The 24,889-nt window shown below is 46.3% G+C and overlaps 1 protein-coding gene across 1 annotated transcript; it reads right to left on the bottom strand.

The window, feature by feature from the left end:
• Positions 1–16,990: 16,990 nt before the first annotated feature.
• LOC119289052 (protein PSK SIMULATOR 1-like) lies at positions 16,991–21,113 on the bottom strand. The gene is made up of 10 exons (XM_037568485.1): positions 21,010–21,113; positions 20,112–20,481; positions 19,432–19,742; positions 19,128–19,311; positions 18,829–19,017; positions 18,539–18,709; positions 18,159–18,275; positions 18,005–18,081; positions 17,832–17,870; positions 16,991–17,728 (listed from the first exon to the last, which is right to left on the bottom strand). The coding sequence occupies exons 1-10, from the start codon at positions 21,087–21,089 to the stop codon at positions 17,428–17,430; spliced, it is 1,839 nt and encodes a 612-aa protein (XP_037424382.1). The 5' UTR covers positions 21,090–21,113; the 3' UTR covers positions 16,991–17,427.
• Positions 21,114–24,889: the final 3,776 nt, after the last annotated feature.

Below are 24,889 nucleotides of genomic sequence, written 5' to 3'. Positions count from 1 at the left end.
ATCATGTCTATGCTCAACGCAAACACCAAATAACAATTATTTCGGTTTAACACCAATCTCGATGGTAGAGGGAGTGTGCGATGTTTGATCACATCAACCTTGGAAACACTTCCAACACATAGCGTCATCTCACCTTTAGCTAGTCTCCGCAGCCTTTTATTTCGAGTTACTAACGCTTAGCAACCGAACTGGTATTTATTACCCTGGTGCTACTAGGAGTACTAGTAAAGTACACAATAATATGACGTATATCCAAAATACTTCTGTCGACATTGCCAGCCTTCTAATCTACCAAGTATCTAGGGTAGTTCTGCTTCAGTGACCGTTCCCCTCATTATAGAAGCACTTAGTCTTGGGTTTGGTTCAACCTTGGGTTTCTTCACTAGAGCAGCAACTGATTTGCCGTCTCATGAAGTATCCCTTCTTTCCCTTGCCCTTCTTGAAACTAGTGGTTTAACCATCAACAATTGATGCTCCTACTTGACTTCTACTTTCGCGGTGTCAAACATCGCGAGTTGCTCAAGGATCATCATGTCTATCCCTGATATGTTATAGTTCATCACGAAGCTCCAATAGCTTGGTGGCAGTGACTATGGAGAATCATCACTATCTCATCTGGAAGATTAACTCCCACTCGTTTCAAGCGATTGTAGACAATCTGAGCACATGCTCAATGATTGAGCTTTTCTCTCTTAGTTTGCAGGCTTAAGAAACTTGTCAGAGGTCTCATACCTCTTGACATGGGCACTAGTCTGAAATCCCAATTTCAGTCTTTGGAACATCTCATATGTTCTGCGATGTTTCAAAACGTCTTTGGTGCCACAATTCTAAATCGTTAGCATTACGCACTGAACTATCACGTAGTCATCAAAACATGTATGTCAGATGTTTCCCAACATCTACGGACGACGCTTGAGGTTCAGCATACTGAGCGGTGCATTAAGGACATAATCCTTCTGTGCAGCAATGAGGACAATCCTCAGTTTATGGACCCAGTCCGCATAATTGCTACTATCAACTCTCAACTAAATTTTATCTAGGAACATATCTAAAACAGTAGAACTATAGCGCAAGCTACGACATAATTTGCAAAGACCTTTTGACTATGTTCATGATAATTAAGTTCATCTAACCAAATTATTTAATGAACTCCCACTTAGATAGACATCCCTCTAGTCATCTGTATGATCGAAAGTATGTCTAGAGGGGGGTGATTAGACTACTTGACCAAATAAAAAACTAGCCTTTTCCCAATTTTAGTTCTTGGCAGATTTTAGCTATCTTAGCACAAGTCAAGCAATCTCCACACAATTCAAGCAAGCATGCAAAAGAGTATATGAGCAGCGGAAAGTAAAGCATGCAACTTGCAAGAATGTAAAGGGAAGGGTTTGGAGGATTCAAACGCAATTGGAGACACGGATGTTTTGTCGTGGTTCTGATAGGTGGTGCTATCGTACATCCACGTTGATGGAGACTTCAACCCACGGAGGGTAACGGTTGCACGAGTCCACGGAGGGCTCCACCCACGGAGGGTCCATGAAGAAGCAACCTTGTCTATTCCATCACGGCCGTCGCCCACGAAGGACTTGCCTCACTAGCGGTAGATCTTCACGAAGTAGGCGATCTCCTTGCCCTTACAAACTCCTTGGTTCAACTCCACAATCTTGTCGAAGGCTCCCAAGTGACACCTAGCCAATCTAGGAGACACCACTCTCCAAGAAGTAACAAATGGTGTGTTGATGATGAACTCCTTGCTCTTGTGCTTCAAATGATAGTCTCCCCAACACTCAACTCTCTCTCACAGGATATGGATTTGGTGGAAAGAAGATTTTAGTGGAAAGCAACTTGGGGAAGGCTAGAGAAGATTCATATGGTTGGAATGGAATATCTTGACCTCAACACAAGTGTAGGTGGTTCTCTCTCAGAAAATGTGTATTGGAAGTGTAGGTATGTTCTGATGGCTTTCTCCATGAATGAAGAGTGGGTGGAGGGGTATATATAGCCTCCACACAAAATCTAACCATTACACACAATTTTCCAAACTCGGTGGGACCGAATGGTTAAACTCGGTCGGACCGATTCAGCAAACCTAGTGACCGTTAGGATTTTTGGTGGGACTGAGATGCAACTCGGTAGGACCAATATGGTTAGGGTTAGGGCATAATGTAATCTCAGTGTGATCGATTACACAAACTCAGTGGGACCGATTTTGGTAATAAGCTAACCAAAGAGTTGGTCAGGTAAACTCGGTGGGACCGATTTGCTCATCTCGGTGAGATCGAAATGTTACAAAAGGGAAACATAGAGTTTACATTGCAATCTCGGTGGGACCGATCGCTCATCTCGGTAAGACCGAAACGTTACAAAGGTAAACAGAGAGATTACAATCCCATCTCGGTGAGACCGAGATCCCTATCGGTGAGACCGATTTGCCTAGGGTTTGTGGCAGTGGCTATGACATTTGAAACTCGGAGGCGCCGGATAGAAAGGATTGGTGGGGCCGAGTTTGACTTTTGGTTTAGGTCATATGTGGATGTGGGAAGGTAGTTGAGGGTTTTTGGAGCATATCACTAAGCACTTTGAGCAAGCAAGCCATTAAGCAACACCTCATCCCTCCTTGATAGTATTGGCTTTTCCTATAGACTCAATGTGATCTTGGATCACTAAAATATAAAATGTAGAGTCTTGAGCTTCAAGCTTGAGCCAAACTTTTTGTCCTTAGAATTTTGAGGGATCCACTTTCCTCATCCATTCCATGCAATTCATTGAGCTTTTCCTGAAATATTAATCTTGGAATAATGTTAGCTCAATGAGCTATATGTTGTTAGGAATTACCAAAACCACCCAGGGATAGTTGCACTTTCAATCTCTCCCTTTTTGGTAATTGATGACAACATATTGATCAAAGCTTCGACAAATGATAATAAGAGTGAAAGATATTGTCGATTTGAGAGGTATGTGAAAAGCAAGAGCTCCCCCTAAATTTGTGCATATCTTAAGATTTGCTTTGGACTGCAAATGCACAATGAGTTAGGATCATGGGTTACTCTTCCATGTCACATACATCTTGGTGGAGCGCTCAAAATGATAAGAATTAAATACATGCACTCATCACCAAGCAAAGTGAATGATCATATAAGGATAAGTAAGATAATATCATCTAACAAGCATAAGTGTAGCTTATGATCAACCACATGATCATCAATGTCTCACAGATAATAGCATAGTATCTCAAGCAATCAAAAGACAAACAAAGTTCAACCACCAAAGCAAGAGAGAATAAAAAGCAAACTCTCTCTCTCGAAGCCTATGATCTATACATTTTTCTCCCCCTTTGGCAACAAGTTACCAAAAAGTTCATAGAAAATGCATAACACTAAAACATCTCTCAGGCTTGGTATTCAGGTGGTGGTGTCCGGAGAACGCCAAGGACGAAGGCTTCAGTTGATGTGGATGGAGCTGATGGAGTTGGTGCTGGAGCTGGTTGCGCTGAAGTTGTAGCTGGTGCAGATGAAGTGGCTCTAGTGTCTGGAACAGGTACTGCAGCAGACCTCTGAGCTCTAGGCACTCTGGCAAATGCATTAGTGGTTGTCTTGTCCTTCCTCTCTTGCATATAATCTTGAAGTTGCTCCACAACAGACTGAATCTCAGTTACCTTCACATCCAAGTCACAGAATTTTTGCTCCACGATTCTTTCCAAGCTCTCCTGGTTTTGAGTTAGGGTGGCCAGTCCCTTCTCAATCCTCAGAGTGGATGCAATCAGGTAGCCAAGCTGATCTTGCTTGCTTTTCAAAAGGTACTCAGATGCCTCCTCTTGAGTTGGCATCTTGGCAGCCTTCTCTTTCTTTGCTTTCTCCTTCTTCTCTTGAGCCTGTACTGATGATGGTTCATTCTCATTCATCACAACTTGATTGTCCTCAAAGTCAGGATAGATAGGCAAGTGTTCCTTATCCAACAAGTATGTGCATGTGCCCATCTTTGAGTTTATCAACTCCTGGATTTGTGGGGCATATCCACAACTTCTTTTCTGGTCAGCTGCAGTCCTCTTGATAGTCTCAACTATAAGGCTCATAACCTTGAACTTCTGTGGCACATCAAATATATGTAGCAAGTTAATTGCATGGCCTCTGATCATTCTGTGATCACCAGACTTGGGCAAGAGAGTGTGCCTAAGGATCCAATTGATTGTAGGCAGCCCTGACAGCAAGTGTTTTACTGACCCAAACTGGTGAGTCTCAAGATCATCTTCAGGAATCTCCTTGTAGATGTTTGCCATAGAGTTGTGATCCATCTTCTTCTTGGCATAGACATCCAAGTCATCTTCTTCTTCCTTAGGAGCATTGATCAGATTTGCCCATTCCTCAATAGTTGAGTGGTACCTTGTACCTTCAGACATCCATACTATCCTGTCATCTGGATAGAAGTGTGTTGTGGAGTAGAATTGCATTATGAGCTCCTCATTCCACTTTGTGAGCTTTTGCCCAACAAAGTCTGCAACTCCACAAGCACTGAAGCTGTCAAACACACCAGGATAGTGTTCCTCATTTTCCTTGATATACTTCCAGTCGACCCACCTCATTTCACACACTATAGGCTTCTTGTCCAACAACACTGTCTCATAGAAGTCCTGATGTTCCTTTGTGTGGAACTTGTAATCAATAGCAGTCCTTCTCCTGGTAGCATATGGATCTGTCTCTCTCCATAGCCTCAACCCTGAGTCTCTCCTGATCTTCATGTTCTCAGCCACAGGATGAGCATCATTGTGGTCTGGAATCTTGGGTTTGAGCTTTCTCAGGACTTGTCCTTCATCATCTTCATCAGCAGCAACTTCAGGCACTGGGGCCTTGTTCTTCTCAGCAGCTGGTATACTCCTGGTATTCCTCTTAGGTGCACTCTTGGGCTTGGAGGCTACTTTGGGTGCTTCTTTGGGCTTTGATGTTGCAGCCCCTGTCCTGATAGCATCACCCATAAGCTTCTGGGCCTTAGGTGCTGGTGCAGCAACCTCTTCTTCCTCTTCCTCTTCAGAATCTCTCATGATTGAGGATCTCCCAAGCACTCTAGCAGTGGTCTTTTTGATCCTCTCCTTCCTCTTCCTCCCTTCTGCAGCAGCCTCTTTGGGTTCAGATCCCAAAGGGACTTGAGTAGATGCTCTGGCCTTAGACATTGGAATTCTCTTTGCAGGGACCTTTTGCTTCATGCCTGGCTTGGTGGCAGCAGCAGTGCTATATTCCTTCTTAACCACTTTCTTCTTAGAAGTGGCCTCATCCTCAACTGCCACATAGTCTTCATCCTCGGACTCTGAAGTTTTCTTCTTCCTTGCTCTGGTGGCAGCTTTGGGCAAGTTGCTGGGAATGCTCCCGCTACCATCAACTTAACTGCTAGAGGGACTAGTGCCCTCACTCAGGTGAACATGCTCCTCTAACCTGTTCTGGCTGTCACTGTGATCAGACATATTGCAAACACTGACAACAGACCCTGTGAATAGATATAGATGAGATAGACTGGATGAGCATCACAAAATGCAGAGGTTTTTGCAAAAGAATGTCAAAAACTTAGTTTTAGTTTTCCGCAGAAAGCATTTCGGATCAACCGATTTGTAAACTCGGTGATACCGAAGCAGCTGTTGGAACCTAAACTAGTGAACTCGGTCAGACCGAGTCACAATTCGGTGGCACCGAGACTGCTAGGGTTTCACAAAGTCCTGAACTCGGTCACACCGATTTTCAATTCTTGGTCAGACCGAAAATTACATGTGCAATGGCCTGAGCCGAATCGGTGGTACCGAGTTCCACAACTCGGTGGGTCCGAGATGGTTTCGGTGGAAAGCTAACCCTAAATTTTCAATTCAACTCTAATCTATGGAGTGTTTTGACTGGATAGAAGTGTTTCAATCATGGTAAGAATCATAATGAACACAATGTGCTAGGAATCGGACGGGGATAGCACTGTGATCGAGTCCATACCCTAGTTCGGCAATGAACTCGCTATGGCGGCAACGGCGGGGAAGAATTCCGTTGACGGCGGCGGAGACCAGCGACAGGAGGCGGCTGGCGGCGAGGAGGATGATCCGGAGACCCAGGAGGCAGAGCGATCTATGCGTGGGCGAAGGGGTTTCAGAGAAATTTCCAAAATTTTGCCCGTGAGTATATATAGCCCGACCCTGTCGGTGTGACCGAGTGGAACAACTCGGTGGCACCGAGATTCATAACTGCAAGCAGTTACTGAAACTCGGTGTGACCGAAAGGTTCAAATCGGTTGCACCGAGATTGAAAACCTAGATCGACTTAATGATCTCGGTATGACCGAAATGGAGGAATCGGTCAGACCGAAAAGCACAAAGAAGTTTTGGAAGTTTAAGTCTATGACGAATCGGGGACTCCGAGTGCTCCTCACACAGAGTGGTTCGAATCTGACTTGATCAAATTTTGTGATGTAGCATGAATAGAGTTTGAGACGAGAAAAGCATAGATAGCTAGAGAGGGTTCTTAGGCATTCTTGTCCATCCACTTGGCAAAAGAAAAGAAAACCAATCAATCAAAACAACAAGTGGATGTCCTCGAATGAGTGAAATATGCAATCAACATGCTCACACAATAAAATGGCAATTGAAATATGTGGCAAAGCATGCACAACCAATTCTAGCATCCATCAAACAATTGGCGATGACTAGGTCATCTATATATGAGTATATTAACTTAGGAGTCAAATGAGAACATTTGATCATAGGTCATACTCATCGTTTAAGCACAAGTGGGGTTACCACTTTTACATAAAGCATTTGTTGTGTTCACACCATTAGAGTTGCTTTAGCTCAATTCTTAGAGTAAAGCTCCCCCTAGATGTGAGATCCCCCCTAAGAGGGATGAACTAACCTTGGGTTTTGTCGATGATGACTTCATGTAGATGTTGAAGGTGTGGATGCTCAATGTTGATGTAGATCATTTGGAGCTATCCATTTGAGTGAGTTGCACTTTCAATACCTACACGGGTTAGTCCCACAAGGAACAAACAAGGATATCCATAGACATAGAGTGATGCACACACAAGATGATGTCTATGAAAGCTTTTAGGTTACCTTGTCCCTTGTCTTACCAAAAAAGGGTTTGTGACTCCTTGAACTAGTGCAAGATGTGGAAGTTGATTGCACTTGTTCTTTCCAAGATGATAAGAGTGAAGTATGTTGGCGGAGTCACCCTCAAGAACTCTCTAGTTCTTCTTCGGGATCCACACCATCTTGATGGGAATCCTCGGTGTTGTAGTTGTACTTGATGAAGTGGAACTTGAAGTAGTCTTGGGAACCCACTTGACCAAGGCCTTAGGAGCTTCTTCAAATGCATCAATTTCCTCTTGAAGCTTGTCCTTGCCTTTTTGCTTGTGGTCTTGTGGTGGAAGATCATCTTGAGCTTGTGTCCCTTTGAGAGAAGTACGATCATACTTCTCTTGTTGAGGAACAAACTTCGTCTTGGGGTATTGATCTTCTTCCCACTCAACTCCATTGGCATTGAACTTTCGTTCAAAACCAACACCTTGATTCTTTCGGTGCCTTCCTTGCTTGCGTACAATTTCCTCGAATTGCTTACTTCCGACAAGGCTCTTGTAAACACCTTTCTCTATAATTCCCTTCAATAAGCTATTTTCTTGCTCAAGTGTAACTTGGCTAAGAGAATCAATAGTGGAATCAAGAGAACTACTAGAAGCAACAATGTTGGATTTAGCATGATTATTGTTACTACTAGAGGAAGAATCTTTCTTGTTCTTGTTACTAGACTTGACTTGAGGCATGTAAGTGGATAAGAGTAAACGCTTGGCAATGTAAGAAGAACTTTTCTTGCAAAGATCATCATTGATTGCTTTTAAGAACTCATGCTCTTGGTCAAGGTTGAGCTTTTCAAAGCGCAATTTCTCACGAGTCCTTAAAATTTCTCGATGATCTCCTAAGATAGTTTCATGAGCTAACTTAAGAGTGTTTAGTTCTTTAGTTAGAGAATCAATCTTCTCCTTATCATTGTCATCCGTTTTATCTTGATTAGCATGATTAACTGACGTTTCATCATAGTATTCATCACTAGAGTTGTCAACAAGTAAATCATCATCACCTAACAAGTCATCTTCATCACTATTGAAATCAACATACTTGGGGTGTGATACCTTTGGGCCTTTAGCCATGAAGCATGTTCCAACTCCTTCATTTGGTGAGTCAAATATGTCGTAGGAGTTGGTTGTCACAAGTGCTATACCGGCAACACCTTCATCTTGAGTATATTCGGAGTCGAAGTGATAGCTTCTCTCGGAGTGGTTGTCGGAGTCGGAGCCGGATACCCATTCACCAACATGAGCTTGATGTCTTCGTTTTGTGTAGCTCCTTGATGACTTGTCCTTTCTTTCTGAATCCTTGCTTCTCCGTGAGGGTCTTCGTTCATAACGATCATCTCTACTCCTTCTTTCTCTAGATGGTGATTCATCTCTTCTACTTCATCTCTTAGGAGGATCTTCCCTTCTCTTGTAGGGGGCCGTACACTCATTGGAATAGTATCCGGGCCTTCCACAATTGTATCAATTTCGCTCTCGACTAGAAGATCTTTTGTCATTGTAGGACCTTGACTTGGAGCTTCTCTCTTTGCTTCTACTCTTGTATAACTTGTTGAAGTTCTTCACCATTAAGCTCAATTCTTCATTGAAGGTTTGTTTCTCACTCGATGATGTGGGGGCTTCACATGAGGCTTTGTAAGAACCACTTGATTTGTTGTGAAGTTCCTCTTTATCCTTGAGTGACATCTCATGAGCAACAATTCTTCCGATGACTTCCGTTGTCTTGAGATCCTTGTAATTGGGCATCATTTGGATCAATGTGCACACGGTATCATATTTTCCATCCAAGGCTCTTAGGATCGTCTTGATGATGAATCTATCGGTCATCTCTTCACTCCCTAAACCGGCAATCTCATTTGTGATAAGAGCAAGCCTAGAGTACATTTCAGCGACACCTTCACCGTCCTTCAATTTGAACTTGTCAAGTTGACTTTGAAGCACATCCAATTTGGATTCCTTGACGGTGTCGGTACCTTCGTGCATATCAATCAAAGTATCCCAAATTTCCTTTGCATTCTCAAGACGGCTAATTTTTTTTGAATTCTTCGGGGCACAATCCGTTGAAGAGGATATCACAAGCTTGAGCGTTGTATTGCAGCATTTTCAACTCTTCCGCGGTAGCTTCACGGTTCGGTTCTTTCCCATCAAAGAATTCACCTTGCAAGCCAATACACACAATAGCCCAAACCGCGGGGTTATGTCCAAGAATATGCATTTTCATCTTATGCTTCCAACTAGCAAAATTAGTGCCATCAAAGTAAGGACCTCTACGGTGATAATTTCCCTCACTAGACGCCATACTCTCCTAGGTTGTGAAACAAAGGCTATGACCACCAAAAGCTATGGAAATCAAAGCAAATGGAGACCAAAGCTCTGATACCACTTGTAGGATCGAAAGTATGTCTAGAGGGGGGTGATTAGACTACTTGACCAAATAAAAAACTAGCCTTTTCCCAATTTTAGTTCTTGGCAGATTTTAGCTATCTTAGCACAAGTCAAGCAATCTCCACACAATTCAAGCAAGCATGCAAAAGAGTATATGAGCAGCGGAAAGTAAAGCATGCAACTTGCAAGAATGTAAAGGGAAGGGTTTGGAGGATTCAAACGCAATTGGAGACACGGATGTTTTGTCGTGGTTCCGATAGGTGGTGCTATCGTACATCCACGTTGATGGAGACTTCAACCCACGAAGGGTAACGGTTGCGCGAGTCCACGGAGGGCTCCACCCACGAAGGGTCCACAAAGAAGCAACCTTGTCTATTCCATCATGGCAGTCGCCCACGAAGGACTTGCCTCACTAGCGGTAGATCTTTACGAAGTAGGCGATCTCCTTGCCCTTACAAACTCCTTGGTTCAACTCCACAATCTTGTCGGAGGCTCCCAAGTGACACCTAGCCAATCTAGGAGACACCACTCTCCAAGAAGTAACAAATGGTGTGTTGATGATGAACTCCTTGCTCTTGTGCTTCAAATGATAGTCTCCCCAACACTCAACTCTCTCTCACAGGATATGGATTTGGTGGAAAGAAGATTTGAGTGGAAAGCAACTTGGGGAAGGCTAGAGATCAAGATTCATATGGTTGGAATGGAATATCTTGACCTCAACACAAGTGAGGTGGTTCTCTCTCAGAAAATGTGTATTGAAAGTGTAGGTATGTTCTGATGGCTTTCTCCACGAATGAAGAGTGGGTGGAGGGGTATATATAGCCTCCACACAAAATCTAACCGTTACACACAATTTTCCAAACTCGGTGGGACCGAATGGTTAAACTCGGTCGTACCGATTCAGCAAACCTAGTGACTGTTAGGATTTTCGGTGGGATTGAGATGCAACTCGGTAGGACCGATATGGTTAGGGTTAGGGCATAACGTAATCTTGGTGTGACCGATTACACAAACTTGGTGGGACTGATTTTGGTAATAAGCTAACCAGAGAGTTGGTCAGGTAAACTCGGTGGGACCGATTCGCTCATCTCGGTGAGACCAAAATGTTACAAAAGGGAAACATAGAGTTTACATTGCAATCTCGGTGGGGCCGATCGCTCATCTTGGTAAGACCGAAACGTTACGAAGGGAAACAGAGAGATTACAATCCCATCTCGGTGAGACCGAGATCCCTATCGGTGAGACCGATTTGCCTAGGGTTTGTGGCAGTGGCTATGACATTTGAAACTCGGTGGCGCCGGATAGAAAGAATCGGTGGGGCCGAGTTTGACTTTTGGTTTAGGTCATATGTGGATGTGGGAAGGTAGTTGAGGGTTTTGGAGCATATCACTAAGCACTTTGAGCAAGCAAGTCATTCAGCAACACCTCATCCCTCCTTGATAGTATTGACTTTTCCTATAGACTCAATGTGATCTTGGATCACTAAAATATAAAATGTAGAGTCTTGAGCTTCAAGCTTGAGCCAAACTTTTTGTCCTTAGAATTTTGAGGGATCCACTTTCCTCATCCATGCCATGCCATTCATTGAGCTTTTCCTGAAATATTAATCTAGTCATCTAAGTGATACATGATCCGAGTCAACTAAGTCGTGTCCGATCATCACGTGAGACGGACTAGTCATCATCGGTGAACATCTTCATGTTGATCGTATCCACTATACGACTCATGTTCGACCTTTCGGTCTTCCGTGTTCCGAGGCCATGTCTATACATGCTAGGCTCGTCAAGTTAACCTAAGTGTATTGCGTGTGTAAATATGGCTTACACCCGTTGTATGCGAACGTTAGAACCTATCACACCCGATCATCATGTGGTGCTTTGGAACAACGGACCTTAGCAACAGTGCACAGTTACGGGGAACACTTTCTTGAAATTTTAGTGAGGGATCATCTTATTTATGCTATCGTCGTCCTAAGCAAATAAGATGTAAAACATGACAAACATCACATGAAAATCATAAAGTGACATGATATGGCCAATATCATCTTGCGCCTTTGATCTCCATCTTCAAGGCGCGGCATGAACACCATCGTCACCGGCATGACAACATGATCTCCATCATCATGATCTCCATCATCGTGTCTTCATGAAGTTGTCTCGCCAACTATTACTTCTACTACTATGGCTAACGGTTAGCAATAAAGTAAAGTAATTACATGACGTTTATGTTGACACGCAGGTCATAAATAAATTAAGACAACTCCTATGGCTCCTGCCAGTTGTCATAGTCATCGACATGCAAGTCGTGATTCCTATTACAAGAACATGATCAATCTCATACATCACATATATCATTCATCACATCCTTTTGGCCATATCACATCACACGGCATATGCTGCAAAAACAAGTTAGACGTCCTCTAATTGTTGTTGCAAGTTTTTTTACGTGGCTGCTATAGGTTTCTAGCAAGAACGTTTCTTACCTACGCCAAAAACACAACGTGATATGCCAATTTCTATTTACCCTTCATAAGGACCCTTTTCATTGAATCCGATCCGACTAAAGTGGGAGAGACAGACACCCTCTAGCCACCTTATGCAACTAGTGCATGTCAGTCGGTGGAACCAGCCTCACTTAAGCGTACGTGTAAGGTCGGTCCGGGCCGCTTCATCCCACGATACCGCCGAATCAAGATAAGACTAGTAATGTCAAGTAAATTGACAAAATCGACGCCCACAACAACTTGTGTTCTACTCGTGCATAGAAACTACGCATAGACCTAGCTCATGATGCCACTGTTGGGGATCGTAGTAGAAATTCAAAAAAATTCCTACGTGTCACCAAGATCAATCTATGGAGAGACTAGCAACGAGAGAGAGGAGTGCATCTTCATACCCTTGAAGATCGCAATGCGGAAGCGTTACAAGAACGCGGTTGGTGGAGTCGTACACGCAGCGATTCAGATCACGGTCGATTCCGATCTAAGCGTCGAACAACGGCGCCTCCGCGTTCAACACACGTACAGCCCGATGACGTCTCCCACGCCTTGATCCAGTAAGGAGAGAGGGAGAGGTTGGGGAAGACTCCGTCCAGCAGCAGCACAACGGCGTGGTGATGGTGGAGGAGCGCGGTACTCCAGCAGGGCTTCGCCAAGCACTACGAGAGACGAGGAGGGAGAGGGGTAGGGCTGTGCCAAGAGAGAGAGATCAAATCATATGTGTTGGGCAGCCCCATACCTCAAGTATATATAGGGGGGAGGGGTTGCGCCCCCTCTAGGGTTCCCTCCCCAAAGGGGGGCGGCAGCCCTAGATCCCATCTAGGGTGGCGGCTAGAGGGGAGAGGGAGAGAGGGGGGTGCCCTAGGGTGGGCCTTAAGGCCCATCTGGACCTAGGGTTTGCCCCCTCCCACTCTCCCTGCGCCTTGGGCCTTGGTGGGGGGCGCACCAGCCTACCTGGGGCTGGTCCCCTCCCACACTTGGCCCACGCAGCCTCCTGGGGCTGGTGGCCCCACCTGGTGGACCCCCGGGATCCTCCCGGTGGTCCCGGTACGTTACCGATAGCACCCGAAACTTTTCCGGTGACCAAAACGGGACTTCCCATATATAAATCTTTACCTCGGACCATTCCGGAACTCCTCGTAACGTCCGGGATCTCATTCGGGACTCCGAACAACATTCGGTAACCACGTACATACTTTCCCTATAACCCTACGTCATCGAACCTTAAGTGTGTAGACCCTACGGGTTCGGGAACCATGTAGACATGACCGAGACAACTCTCCGGCCAATAACCAACAGCGGGATCTAGATACCCATGTTGGCTCCCACATGTTACACGATGATCTCATCGGATGAACCACGATGTCAAGGATTCAATCAATCCCGTATACAATTCCCTTTGTCTACCGGTATAGTACTTGCCCGAGATTCGATCGTCGGTATCCCGATACCTTGTTCAATCTCGTTACCGGCAAGTCTCTTTACTCGTTCCGTAACACATCATCCCGTGATCAACTCCTTGGTCACATTGTGCACATTATAATGATGTCCTACCGAGTGGGCCCAGAGATACCTTTCCATTTACACGGAGTGACAAATCCCAGTCTCGATTCGTGCCAACCCAACAGACACTTTCGGAGATACCCGCAGTGCACCTTTATAGCCACCCAGTTACGTTGTGACGTTTGGTACATCCAAAGCATTCCTACGGTATCCGGGAGTTGCACAATCTCATGGTCTAAGGAAATGATACTTGACATTAGAAAAGCTTTAGCAAACGAACTACACGATCTTGTGCTATGCTTAGGATTGGGTCTTGTCCATCACATCATTCTCCTAATGATGTGATCCCATTATCAATGACATCCAATGTCCATGGTCAGGAAGCTGTAACCATCTATTGATCAACGAGCTAGTCAACTAGAGGCTTACTAGGGACATGGTGTTGTCTATGTATCCACACATGTATCTGAGTTTCCTATCAATACAATTCTAGCATGGATAATAAACGATTATCATGAACAAGGAAATATAATAATAACTAATTTATTATTGCCTCTAGGGTATATTTCCAACATTGTGAACCGGGATTCCAAGCTTGATCGGGTTGTCCCGGGAGGAGGATTTTCCTTCGTTGATCGTGAGAGCTTGTCATGGGCTAAGTTAGGACACCCCTGCAGGGTTTAAACTTTTGAGAGTCATGCCCGCGGTTATGTGGCAGATGGGAATTTTTAATATCCGGTTGTAGAGAACTTGACACCAGATCTGAAATAAAATACACCAACTGCGTGTGTTACTGTGACTGTCTCTTTTCGAGTGAGTCAAGAAGAGAACATGGTGGGGTTATGTTTGAACGTAAGTAGTTCAGGATCACTTCTTGATCATTACTAGTTTGCGACTATTGCGTAGTTTCTCATCTTATTCTTGTACTTGTAAGTTAGCCACCATACAATGCTTAGTGCTGCTGCAACCTCACCACTTATCCATGTCATACCCATTAAGCTTTGCTATTCTTGATACCCATGGTAATGGGATTTCTGAGTCCTCGTTGCTCAGAGATTACTACAACAACAATTGCAGGTACGGGTAATGTGATGATCATGATGCGAGAGCGATGTTTACTTGTTTTGGAGTTCTTCTTCTGCTTCTTCTTCGATCAGGGGATAGGTTCCTGGTCGGCAGTCTGGGCTAGCAGGGTGGATGTCGCTCTTGCTTTTCGTTTGTCTTCATCTGTGGTCGGATGTCGATCTTCTATATGATGTTTGCTATGTATTGATGTATTCTTGTGGCATTTGTATGCCTTTGCATGTATCCCCAGCTATTATGTAATGGTACGATGTAATGATATCCACCTTGCAAAAGTGTCTTCAATATGCGGCTCTATCCTTGGTGGGACCTTCGAGTTCCTCTCAGATAGGATCGCACATTGGGCATGACATTAGGTTCATCCTTGAGGCGGCAATATCTATAGCGTGGCGCGCATGACACAAGGGGGCTGAATCCCAGGGTAGAACAGTCCCGATGTGATGTGCAAAAAGTTAATGACAGAAGGTCGATCTTGGGGAAAATCAACATGGTTAGAAATGTACTTATCCAACCTGCATTTTCGATGCCTCTTGACCCATTACATTTCTGGCAAAAGTATAAAAATTATGAATAAGCTTTAAGAACAAAACAACTACCACCTGCTATAGGAAGTCCCGATTGTACTCTTCACACACACAGAATTAAGGTTATTGGGTACAATGATTCATTTTTCTTGAAACTATAAAGGCTTTAGTAGTTTACAAAACAATCGGTGTGGATGAGAGAGTTGCCTATAGCAAGTAATGGACTCCAGCCACCACGCATCGTGGCCAAAGTTTCCCACTTGTCATCATGACTTCTCCCTCTGACCAGCTCAAGGTGTGCCAATGAAAGTTTCGTCGTACACGGAGTTATGTCTCCAATCTAATATTCTTGAACTTAAAACTAAGAATAATCAACAATTCACCGTGACACATGGAAGTATTGTGGATTCATGGTACATAAAGAAGTATATCAAGGGAAACGGAAAGATCCAACCTTGAAATTGAATCCATGTGACCTTACCTAGATGGGAATCATGGCCACATTGGAGCCCCACCGTGACCATCCCCATCGCCGAGACCACTATGTCGAGACAAGATTAAAAGACAATATCGCATCCTTTTCCTCCTCCCTCAGCTGCGCCTTCTATGTCGGCACGAGAAGTCCATCGCATCATAAATCCACACCAACTAGCGGAGACATGGTGTGTGAGGCTACCGTTGGGCTTGAATCTAGCCATGATGAGCTAGGGCTTTGAATCCTTCCCCAAATAGCCAATCACATGGATCTTCCCTTGCGTGCACCATCTCCATTGGCTTGTGCCGCTTTCCATCGACTAGTGTAGACCATCGTTGTCGTCGCCTATAAAAGAGAGGTTGAGAGAAGCAAAGACGCTAGACTATCATATCGACGCCTCTGCTGGATCCCCCAAGCAAGGAGTTTTTTTTAGAAGCGCGGGAGCAGATCGCTTTGGACCCTCGATTAGATAAATGGGTTGTGAGAACAATCCTAGTTAACTAGAGGGCTAGGTTTTGGCTTCTGGAGCAGCAACCCATTAGGACAGCTGGGCCAGTAATTAAAAGGTGTGTCGCTTAGTGTACACTACCGCCGCTAATGCATTTGAGGGAAAAGTGAGAGAAGCGGAGGGGCTAGACCGTCGGATCAACCCCTCGGTTGGATCCCCTCAAGCAAACATTTTTTTACAATCGCATCAATAGGTCGCTTTGGACATCGGTTAGATAAATGGACTAAGATAACATGCCCAGTTTACCTTAGGGCTTGGTTTTGGCTTCTAGAGCAGTAGCCCATTATGACAACTAGGCTAGTAATAAAAAGGTGTGTCGCTTAGTGTACATCATCGCCGCCATTGCCGGTGAGAGAGAGGTTGAGAGAAGGGGGGCAGACTATCGGATCGAATAGTCTTTTTTACGAGCGAAGCAACAGGTAGCTTTGGGCCCTCAGGTAGATAAATGTGATGGGAGACCAGGCCGAGTTTAATTGATTTCGCGGTTTTGGCTTCTGGAGCAACAGCCCACTAGGACAGCTGGGCGAGTAATTAAAAGGTGTGTCGCCCAATGTACACCATCACCGTCGTCACCAAATGAGAGAGAGATTGAGAAAAGCGGAGGGGCAGACTATCGGATTGATGCCTCCGTTGGATCCCCTCGAGTGAACACTTATTTTACGAGTGCAGGAACAAATCACTTTGGGCCCTCTGTTAATTAAATGGGCCGGGAGAACAGACCTAGTTTACCAGAGGGTTCGGTTTTGGCTTCTGGAGCAACAATCCCATTAGGACAGCTGGGCTAGTAATTAAAAGGTGCATTGGAGGTCGCTATATACACCGGGTCTGACGGCCAGACAAGGCCAATCGGCAAAAATGGACAGACTGAAATGAGAGGGCGTGAGAGGGCAAGGATTAGGTGCAGTCCTAAATATATATATCTGAGTTCCTAAAAAAGATAAAAATAATAAAATAGTAAGCAAATGTATTGCACCAACACCAACCTGAAATTGTCTAATCTCTTTCTTTTTGTTTCTAAAATTGTTTGATGGGCTATAAGCTAAATTCCCTGATTTCTGGACTAAAGATGTTTTTTTTTTCTGATTTCCTGCAACATTTCAAGAAGTCTCAGCTAAACCGCCACCAATTTCAATGAACTAATTCCTCTGAAAATGGCACCTGCGACTATCAACACTCTCTCTGCACCAGAATTTGCATGAACACTTGTATAATTCTATCAGGTCACTCTTTTTTGGAAAAAGGTAACGAAGCTGCTCCCTCAGGCTCTGCATCAATCGGTGCACACGGCCACAACACTAGTTGGTCATGGTTGTCGGCTCACTGATCCACCATTTATTTTCTGCCCTGAACCTGGAAGCTGAACCTAACGCTGTATACTGTCCTGTACAGTTATCATTGATATGGGGATCCGGGGGCTATCCCTTCCACGGTGAAAAGGGCTGGCCGGTCCACCTGGGCTAGTGCTAACTGAATTGCTCGCCTCCTGCATCTCCGACCGATCAGAAGTACTGTTCAAGAACTTGTCGAGCCTCGCATGGATCGCACATATGAGATGGTGGAGATCCAGCACCATGTCTAGAATGTAGTGTTCGGTCTTCTCCTTGTCGGCATGGTATAGCGTCTGAATCTTGAGCGCCTTCCCGCCATTGGTTCCGTTGGGCGCCCTGTTAAGAATTCACGATACACCATCATCAGTAACACACATTTCAAGTTTTGTTGCGCATCTAGTGCACGGGAATGTAGACAAGAGGATCATTGTTATTATACCCTTGGTCCTGCCATTCGCCAAGCATTCGACGCCCCACCCTGATGTGCAGAATGGAGAAAATAAAATGATCAGGTCAGCAGATCATTCATTCAGCAAAAATTTTGCAGAAACTAGTTGAGATGGTTGGATGAATTTGTTGTGTATCTTCAAAGAGTATGCGTCTTTGCGGTACCTTATTGTGGATTCTGCCATGGGCAAGAGCCATTTCATTGTCTTGTTCATGTCATATGTGAGCTGTTCAACTGTCCTCTGAAGAAAGCACATGCCAAGATCAGAAAACGATAAGCATGATAAAACCTATCAAGTTCGTAGGAAACAATTGCTACCTTTTCTTTGTACTCGTGACATTTCAACTTGGTTTGTATGGCTGATCTGACACAAGGAGGCAACGCTTGGTACAATGAATCAATGCCGCTCTTCGGAATTGACGGTACAAATGATGCCTGATAATCAGAAACCTTGATCAGAAACAGATAAGACAAATTTGACCGTCCAATTTGGGCATCAAATTAACTGAAATTCTAAAAGAGTGGAACAATGCATTGTCATTGCGTGCTCTTAGCGGACAAATTTGCATTGAGTAAACTATGGGCAGAACTAATTATGTTGATGTGTTTATGTCATTTGCGACTACGTTTGGCCATTATCCTTAATAATGGCTTGATGAGCTGTATTTGACATGATAATACATAGAGAAGGATCATACCAAACTCTTTATCTTGAAAATGATGTTCGCATAATGCAGCGCGAGATCGGCAGACCCTAAAGTTAGCTGAATCGTCCGTTTCACTTCCACTGATTCATCTTCGTATTTCTTGAAGACATTTTTTATCTCTAACCGCAAGAAATGTACAACACAAACAAGTTTTTCCACAACCTGCAGTAGAACAGTATGGAATATAAGTTTCTTGAAGATATTTATTTAAGTATGTATTTTTCATAAATCATTACTAGTAAAAGAGAAATTTAATCACCAGCATAGGGGTATAGAATTACATGTTCCATCTTCTTCATCCAAAGTGTTTGCTTCTTCAAGTCCTTGACGAATTTTCTTTCGATCTCCACAGCGTTCGAAAGAGATTGGATTGAACAGAATTGCTCCTCCTGTCCTTCCATATGCTCTTGATAATTTTTCTTGTATATCTCCTCGGAGATGTCGAACCGACGCATTCCATGGTACAATTGCTGCACAACAGAAAATATAAGACATCGACCGCATCAGAATTCCAGTGTTTCTAGAGGAGGGAAATTTATCAAGCACATAAGCATAATGAACTATGAATGAGTCAACTGACCACTGTCTGCTCCGCAAGCGCCATGAGATACTGCATACTGGAAGCTGCTGCTTCTTTAGAGTATTTCTGATGTGTGGGTTCAGACTCCAACCTCGAGAAATGCTGATCCAAGTTGTGCCATTTCGGATCTCTGCATAGGTTTCCGTACCGAGCAACATCTGTAGCAAACTCCCTAAACTCCTCCCTGCATATATAAAATATATAAATTAGACCCACAAAAAAATGCATATAAGCAAATGTACAACCAGAAAGGAAGAGAAGCACTGCTAGTTAAATTAAGTTGCTTGAAAATGTCACTGCTTACCTTTTTTCGGCTCCGACAAGAGCAAGCAACTTGTTGCAATCATCTGAAACCAAGCATCGGACACCTTGGGACTGAAGCACCGCAGACTTCAGGTTCCTCAAACTTTGTTCAGAGAGGAATGTCATCAGATTGTAGCCCTTGCCAATTGTGTTGGCAACCTCAAAGGCCATGATCTCTATTGTCCTAGTTTCTTTGGCAGCAATACAGGACCTTATGCGAGAAATTGCAGTTTTCGGGGTACTCGAAGTCCCTGGTGACTTCCCTGATTCTGCTTTGAAGGTTTTGCTGGAAAACATGTCTGTTTGTGATGCCTGTAAGATCAAAGTGACAATATCAGAGGAGGCTTTTCTAATAGGATAGTTTGGTTGATTCACATTACATGATTAATCATATACATAACTCATAATTTTCCAGGGAATCTATCGTTTTCATGAACAATAGGCAAACAGAAGATATGCTTTGACAAGAAAAATAAACATAATTTCAACCACACTCCTATTAACAAATTCATCAACTATATCAAAATCCAAGACGAAAAAAACTCTCCCTGAAACGCCAATTCTTGTGGGGGGGAAATCCATTTTGTAAAAATAATCACCAATTGATCAAACAAGATTTCTGTCCAAGCAGGAGTACACAAACCAAGCATCAAGGAAGTAATAATATGTCGGGCCACTTGCCTTTGATTTCCCCTTGTCAGACAATGTTGTCTCCTTGGCGGCCAGCGGCGGCGGCCTACCACCCTTCCCGCCTTCGCCGGCGATCTCCGGCGCCGTCTTCCTGCTCCGCTTATTTCCCATCCCAACGGATTGCAACTTCGGCGGCTGCTGCTGCTGCTGCTTCTCCTCCCCCTCCTCCTCATGGCAAGCAGAGGTTTCTTGATCCGAAGACGACAAGGATCCCAGCGCAAGCCTTCCCGAACAGCAGAGCCAACCCATCTTCCTCAATCCGATCAGGAAAGAACTCAAAACTCCACAGTTTCGGCGGCAAGTCGCGGTCTTTAGGGGAGATCCACCAATACGCCCATTCAAAATGATCGTGCAAGAAGCTCTGATTGCAAGAATCGGAAGAAATCAATGACGGGATCCACACAAGAACATCCACAAAGGAGATGACCAGGAAATGGGGGGGACAATCGAAGAACGACGTTAATGTATAGCAGTTTGCAAGTGTGGGGAGGAAAGTCTACTCGTTAAGTAAACAAGTAAAGAATCCAGGTTTGATGCGCATTTTGCTCTTAGTTTAATGGTTGACTTGTGTATCCAGGTGGGAAGGCAAGATGGTCAAAACCCACAAATCAGATCTATTCTCTCCTCTTTTTTACTTCAGAAGAAAAATCAGACAAACCATCTCACATGCTCCTAGATCCGTTCCTCTCCATTCTAGTTTTGGTAAACTTTTATTTTAGATTAGTTTTGGTTAGCTTTTAGGTAGCCTACTTGACTTTGGGGTGGATTATGATTATTCCGACCTAGCCAATTTCTATCTAATCTATTCTTCATGATTATGCAATACCGAATGCCTTTCCATCCCCTCTCACGGAGAAGATATTCAAAGAACTCGAGATAAGGGGCTTACCCGATGTATTCCTTACACGGTTGATCATCGTCGATGCACGGGGAGGGGGAACTCGGTTTTTTGCCTGATTGTAGTCTCATCTTATGTATGCCTTCACTTGCATATCTTAGTGCGGTGTTGAGATGGTAGTGGTGTACACGCGATGGAATGAGTTTATTCAGCGGCACCAAGGTTCGGTTGGTCGGTGGAGTCGTGCTTGCAGGGTTGGTAGAGCTTACTACCGTATCACGCTATATCTGGCTGACGATAGGGGTGGTCCTTCATTTGGCTTGGTGTGCAAGGTCGTTGGTTCGGTGGTCATCGAGGTTCTCCTGAAGTGGTGGGGTCGGGCCAAAATAGTGACAAGCTTGGGATGCGCCCTGTCGATAGTGAAAACACAAGAAGCCAATGCCAAGTAAAAAAATAGAGGTTGTTAGTGTTTTCCGCAACGTTGCTACTCTCAGAGCTTACCACCGCACCACGCTATATCTGTTGAGGATAGAGATGGTCCTTCATTTGGCTTGGTCTTCAAGGTCTTTGGCTCGGTGGTCATCGAGATTCTTCTCGGGTGGTGGAGTTGGGCCAAAATATTGACAAGCTTGGGATGAGCCGTGTCGATATTGTAAACGCAAGAAAGAAGCCAATGCCATATAAAAAATAGCTAGGTTCTTAATTTGTTTCCTCTGCCTCAGCTACTCTCATCATTGTATGTGCTTCTTTAACCTCAATCGACAAAAATCATGCTTACCTCCTTGCCCTCCTCCTATCTTCTTCTGTTTGACATTATGCACAATGGTACGAATACGACACTTAATTTTAAAGTTTTCTTGCAAAATACACCATTTTCCAACTTAACATGCCCTAACCAGACCCTCTATATATTTTAATAATATATGTACGGGCATGGCGTTGTCGGGGGACTGATCCACGAACACCTATGGGACCGTTGGGCCGAGTCCCTTTCGATTTGGTGAGGGCGGAGGTTGCGCAAAGAGCAGATCGAGGCAAAGCACGCGAGCAGTTTACCCAGGTTCAGGCCGCACGGATGCGTAAAACCCTACTCCTGCTTTGTGGTTTGTATTGAGTTCTTGCTCGGGAGCGCGGAGTGCTACAGTACACACCAGCGGCTAACCAGACCGAGTGTGAGTGTGTTCTGAACTGGCTAACTAGCTAACCCGCTAACCAGCCAACCCCCTCTATGTTGCGCATAGGCCTCCTTTTATATGCTCAAGGGGTCACCGACAGGTGGCAACGTAGACAAGGGTAAAAATGTAAAGGTGCTGCGGTAGGTACAGCTACCTGCTACAGTGTATCATATCTAACCCTGACGGCAGGGGACAAGGGCATTAAATGCCCGTCTGTGTCGCCTAAACAGTGCAAAAGGGACCGCCAGGGACGCCACCGCTTGCCACGATGGCAATCTTGTCAGCGCCGCTTGCCACCGCGCACCCCTGGCTGCACAGCCTCCCGCCACGTACGCCTGGAAGGGTCCCAGAGCGACACGTTGGTGGATGTGCTGGAGCGCGGGCGCGGAGTGGTGGCTTGCCGCGACAAGCGCCTTGCCGCGGTCGTTGTCTTGTCACGTCCGGGAGCTTGTCGCTCACCGGGCCTCGCCGGGGCGCGTGGCGCGTCGCGGCAAGCTCCTTGAGGTGCCTTGGTTAGCCTTCCTGACAAGCTCTCTTGTCGGGGTCTTGAGATGCCTTGGTTGGCCTTCCCGGCAAGCTCCTCTTGCCGGGGTCTTGTCTCCTTGGCTTGGATACTTTGTTCTTGAATGGCTCCAAAGGAACCACGGAGGACCTTGGCGGTCACCCGGCAAGCCTTGCCGCGGGACGATGCGACTGCCCGTGCACAAGTTTGGGATACTAGGGTACCCCTACTCTAGTACACCGACAGGAGCCCCCGGGCCTGGGCCATACACGGTGCCGAGCGCTGTTGGGCCAGGCCCAAAACAGGGCACGGGCACGCGCGGCCTAGGTTACGCCGTATCTCTCTCCGTATCCACCGCGCCCTCCCCGAATGGCACGCATTGAATGCGGCGTCGTGGGAGAGATCGTGGGTGGTTTCTTTATTCGGAAATGCGAAACGTCCGCCCCCTCCCTCTTTATAAGTAGGGGAAACAGGGGAAGTTCGCCCATTCGCCCGTTGCTGCTTCCAATCTCAGAAATCTCCGCCGCTCCCTCGCCTTCCCAAAGCTGAGAGAGAGAGAGCAGCGCTCCACCCCCCATCGCCACCAGTACCACCAACGCCGTTGACCTCCTCCACCACTTCCGCCATGGCTCCAAAAGCCGACAAGGGGAAGGTCGTGAAGTCGACCGAGGCGCAGCGGCTTGCGGCGCTGCGGAAGGAGCGGCCCGTCTTCCCCCCCAAGCTTGCCGCGAAGGAGCTGAGGGAGAACTACTACCTCTTCTGGTCGACGGAGACGCGCGCGCATCCGCGCACGAAGGTACTCCCCGCCGCCGCTTGGAAGGAGGCCCCAAGCGGATACCCCTTCTTTGCATTGTTCTTCTACTGCGGGCTCTGCCCGCCCTTCTCTGAGTTCTTCTGCGACATCATGAATACCTACGGATTCCACCTCCTTGACTTCACCCCCAATGTCGTTCTGACCATGGCAGTTTTCGCACATCTCTGCGAAAACTTTGTCGGAGTCCATCCCAACGTAGCCCTCTTTCGCCACTTCTTCATACCCCGAGTAGAGAGAGGAGAGCCCCTATCCGGCGGAATCGCCTGGATCTCAAGGGCCGGCAAGAAGGAAACGTATCTGGAGGGAGAATTCCGCGGCAAGTGGGAGGAGTGGAGAGCAGACTGGTGCTGGATTGACGAGGAGAACCCGCAGCCATTCACCACCCGGCGCAAAACCCCAGTAGCATGCGGCAGCGATTGGAGTGACGTGGCCCCCGGAAGACGACAGGCTGAAGATTGCTGTCACCCGGATCCTACGCCTCAGGCTTGCCGGGCTTACTGTAGGCGCTGTTGGCGCAGACTTTCTTCGCCGCCGCATCGCCCCCCTGCAAGAACGAGGGAGGCCCACTTGGGAGTTCAAGAATGCGGCAGATATCATGAGGCTGCGGCCGGGCCTCAACTACAACTTCACTGTCCTGGAGCTCCACGCGATGCTGCAGGAGCTGTTCAAGTATGACCCCCAACATCCCGAGGTCTTCAGGTTGCCGGGGGGCGTCGTTCCGCTGTGCAACAATTCCTCGCTCGACCGCATCCGTGCAATGATGCCGGAGTGTGACTCGCACGGAATTGTGCCAACTTGGCAGGAGCCCGCAGATGACGTCGTGCAGTAGTTCTTCGATGACTTGGTGGAAGTGCCGATCCGCTCCGACGAGAAGGATGGCCTCACCCGCGACACCACCGATGCAGAGTTTGCACTCATCGCCACTAGGGTGGAAGAGGCGGCGGCAGCCGCGGCCGCGGGCGTCTTTGGATTCGTCGTGGAGGAGGCAGATGCAGCAGAGGCGGCAAGCCGTGCCAAGCGAGGGGAGCCCGCCGGCAAGAAGGAGCTTGCCGGGCGTGACGCCGAGCCGAGCGAGCCCGCCAAGGATACGAGCGGCTCGCTGGACATCAACTCTTCTTCCTCCTCATCTTCAGGCAGCTCACCGCAAGCAGAGCCTCCATCCCCACCAAAAAGGCATCTCCGCAAGGCCGGTGACGTGGCGGAGCGGCAAGCGGGTCAACAGTCGCCACGCCGCGTGACGTGCTCCACCGCGGCAACCACCGTTGCCGCGGGAGCGCCTCACGCGGCGACGGCAACTGGAGCGGAGTCTAGCCGGACCACCGCTTCAGTTCCTGCCGCTGCTCACGCCGTGCCGGCAGCCGGAGCGGGGTCGTCTCAGACCACCGCCACTGCTCCCGCCAAGCGGCCAAGGGAAGCTTCTCCTCCGCCTCCTCGCGCCGG

Source organism: Triticum dicoccoides, chromosome 4A, assembly GCF_002162155.2.
Source record: "Triticum dicoccoides isolate Atlit2015 ecotype Zavitan chromosome 4A, WEW_v2.0, whole genome shotgun sequence".
NCBI lineage: Eukaryota > Viridiplantae > Streptophyta > Magnoliopsida > Poales > Poaceae > Triticum > Triticum dicoccoides.
This window is presented reverse-complemented; position numbering and strand designations above follow the sequence as displayed.

What these genes read in the sequence shown, in the direction of transcription:
- LOC119289052 (XM_037568485.1), bottom strand. Translation starts at nt 21,089, where the DNA reads ATGAGACTACAATCAGGCAAAAAACCGAGTTCCCCCTCCCCGTGCATC. An exon ending in CCGTGTAAGGAATACATCGG is followed by an intron (nt 20,482 to 21,009) that starts GTAAGCCCCTTA and finishes TCTTGCAATCAG; the next exon opens with AGCTTCTTGCACGATCATTT. An exon ending in CTGACAAGGGGAAATCAAAG is followed by an intron (nt 19,743 to 20,111) that starts GCAAGTGGCCCG and finishes TTGATCTTACAG; the next exon opens with GCATCACAAACAGACATGTT.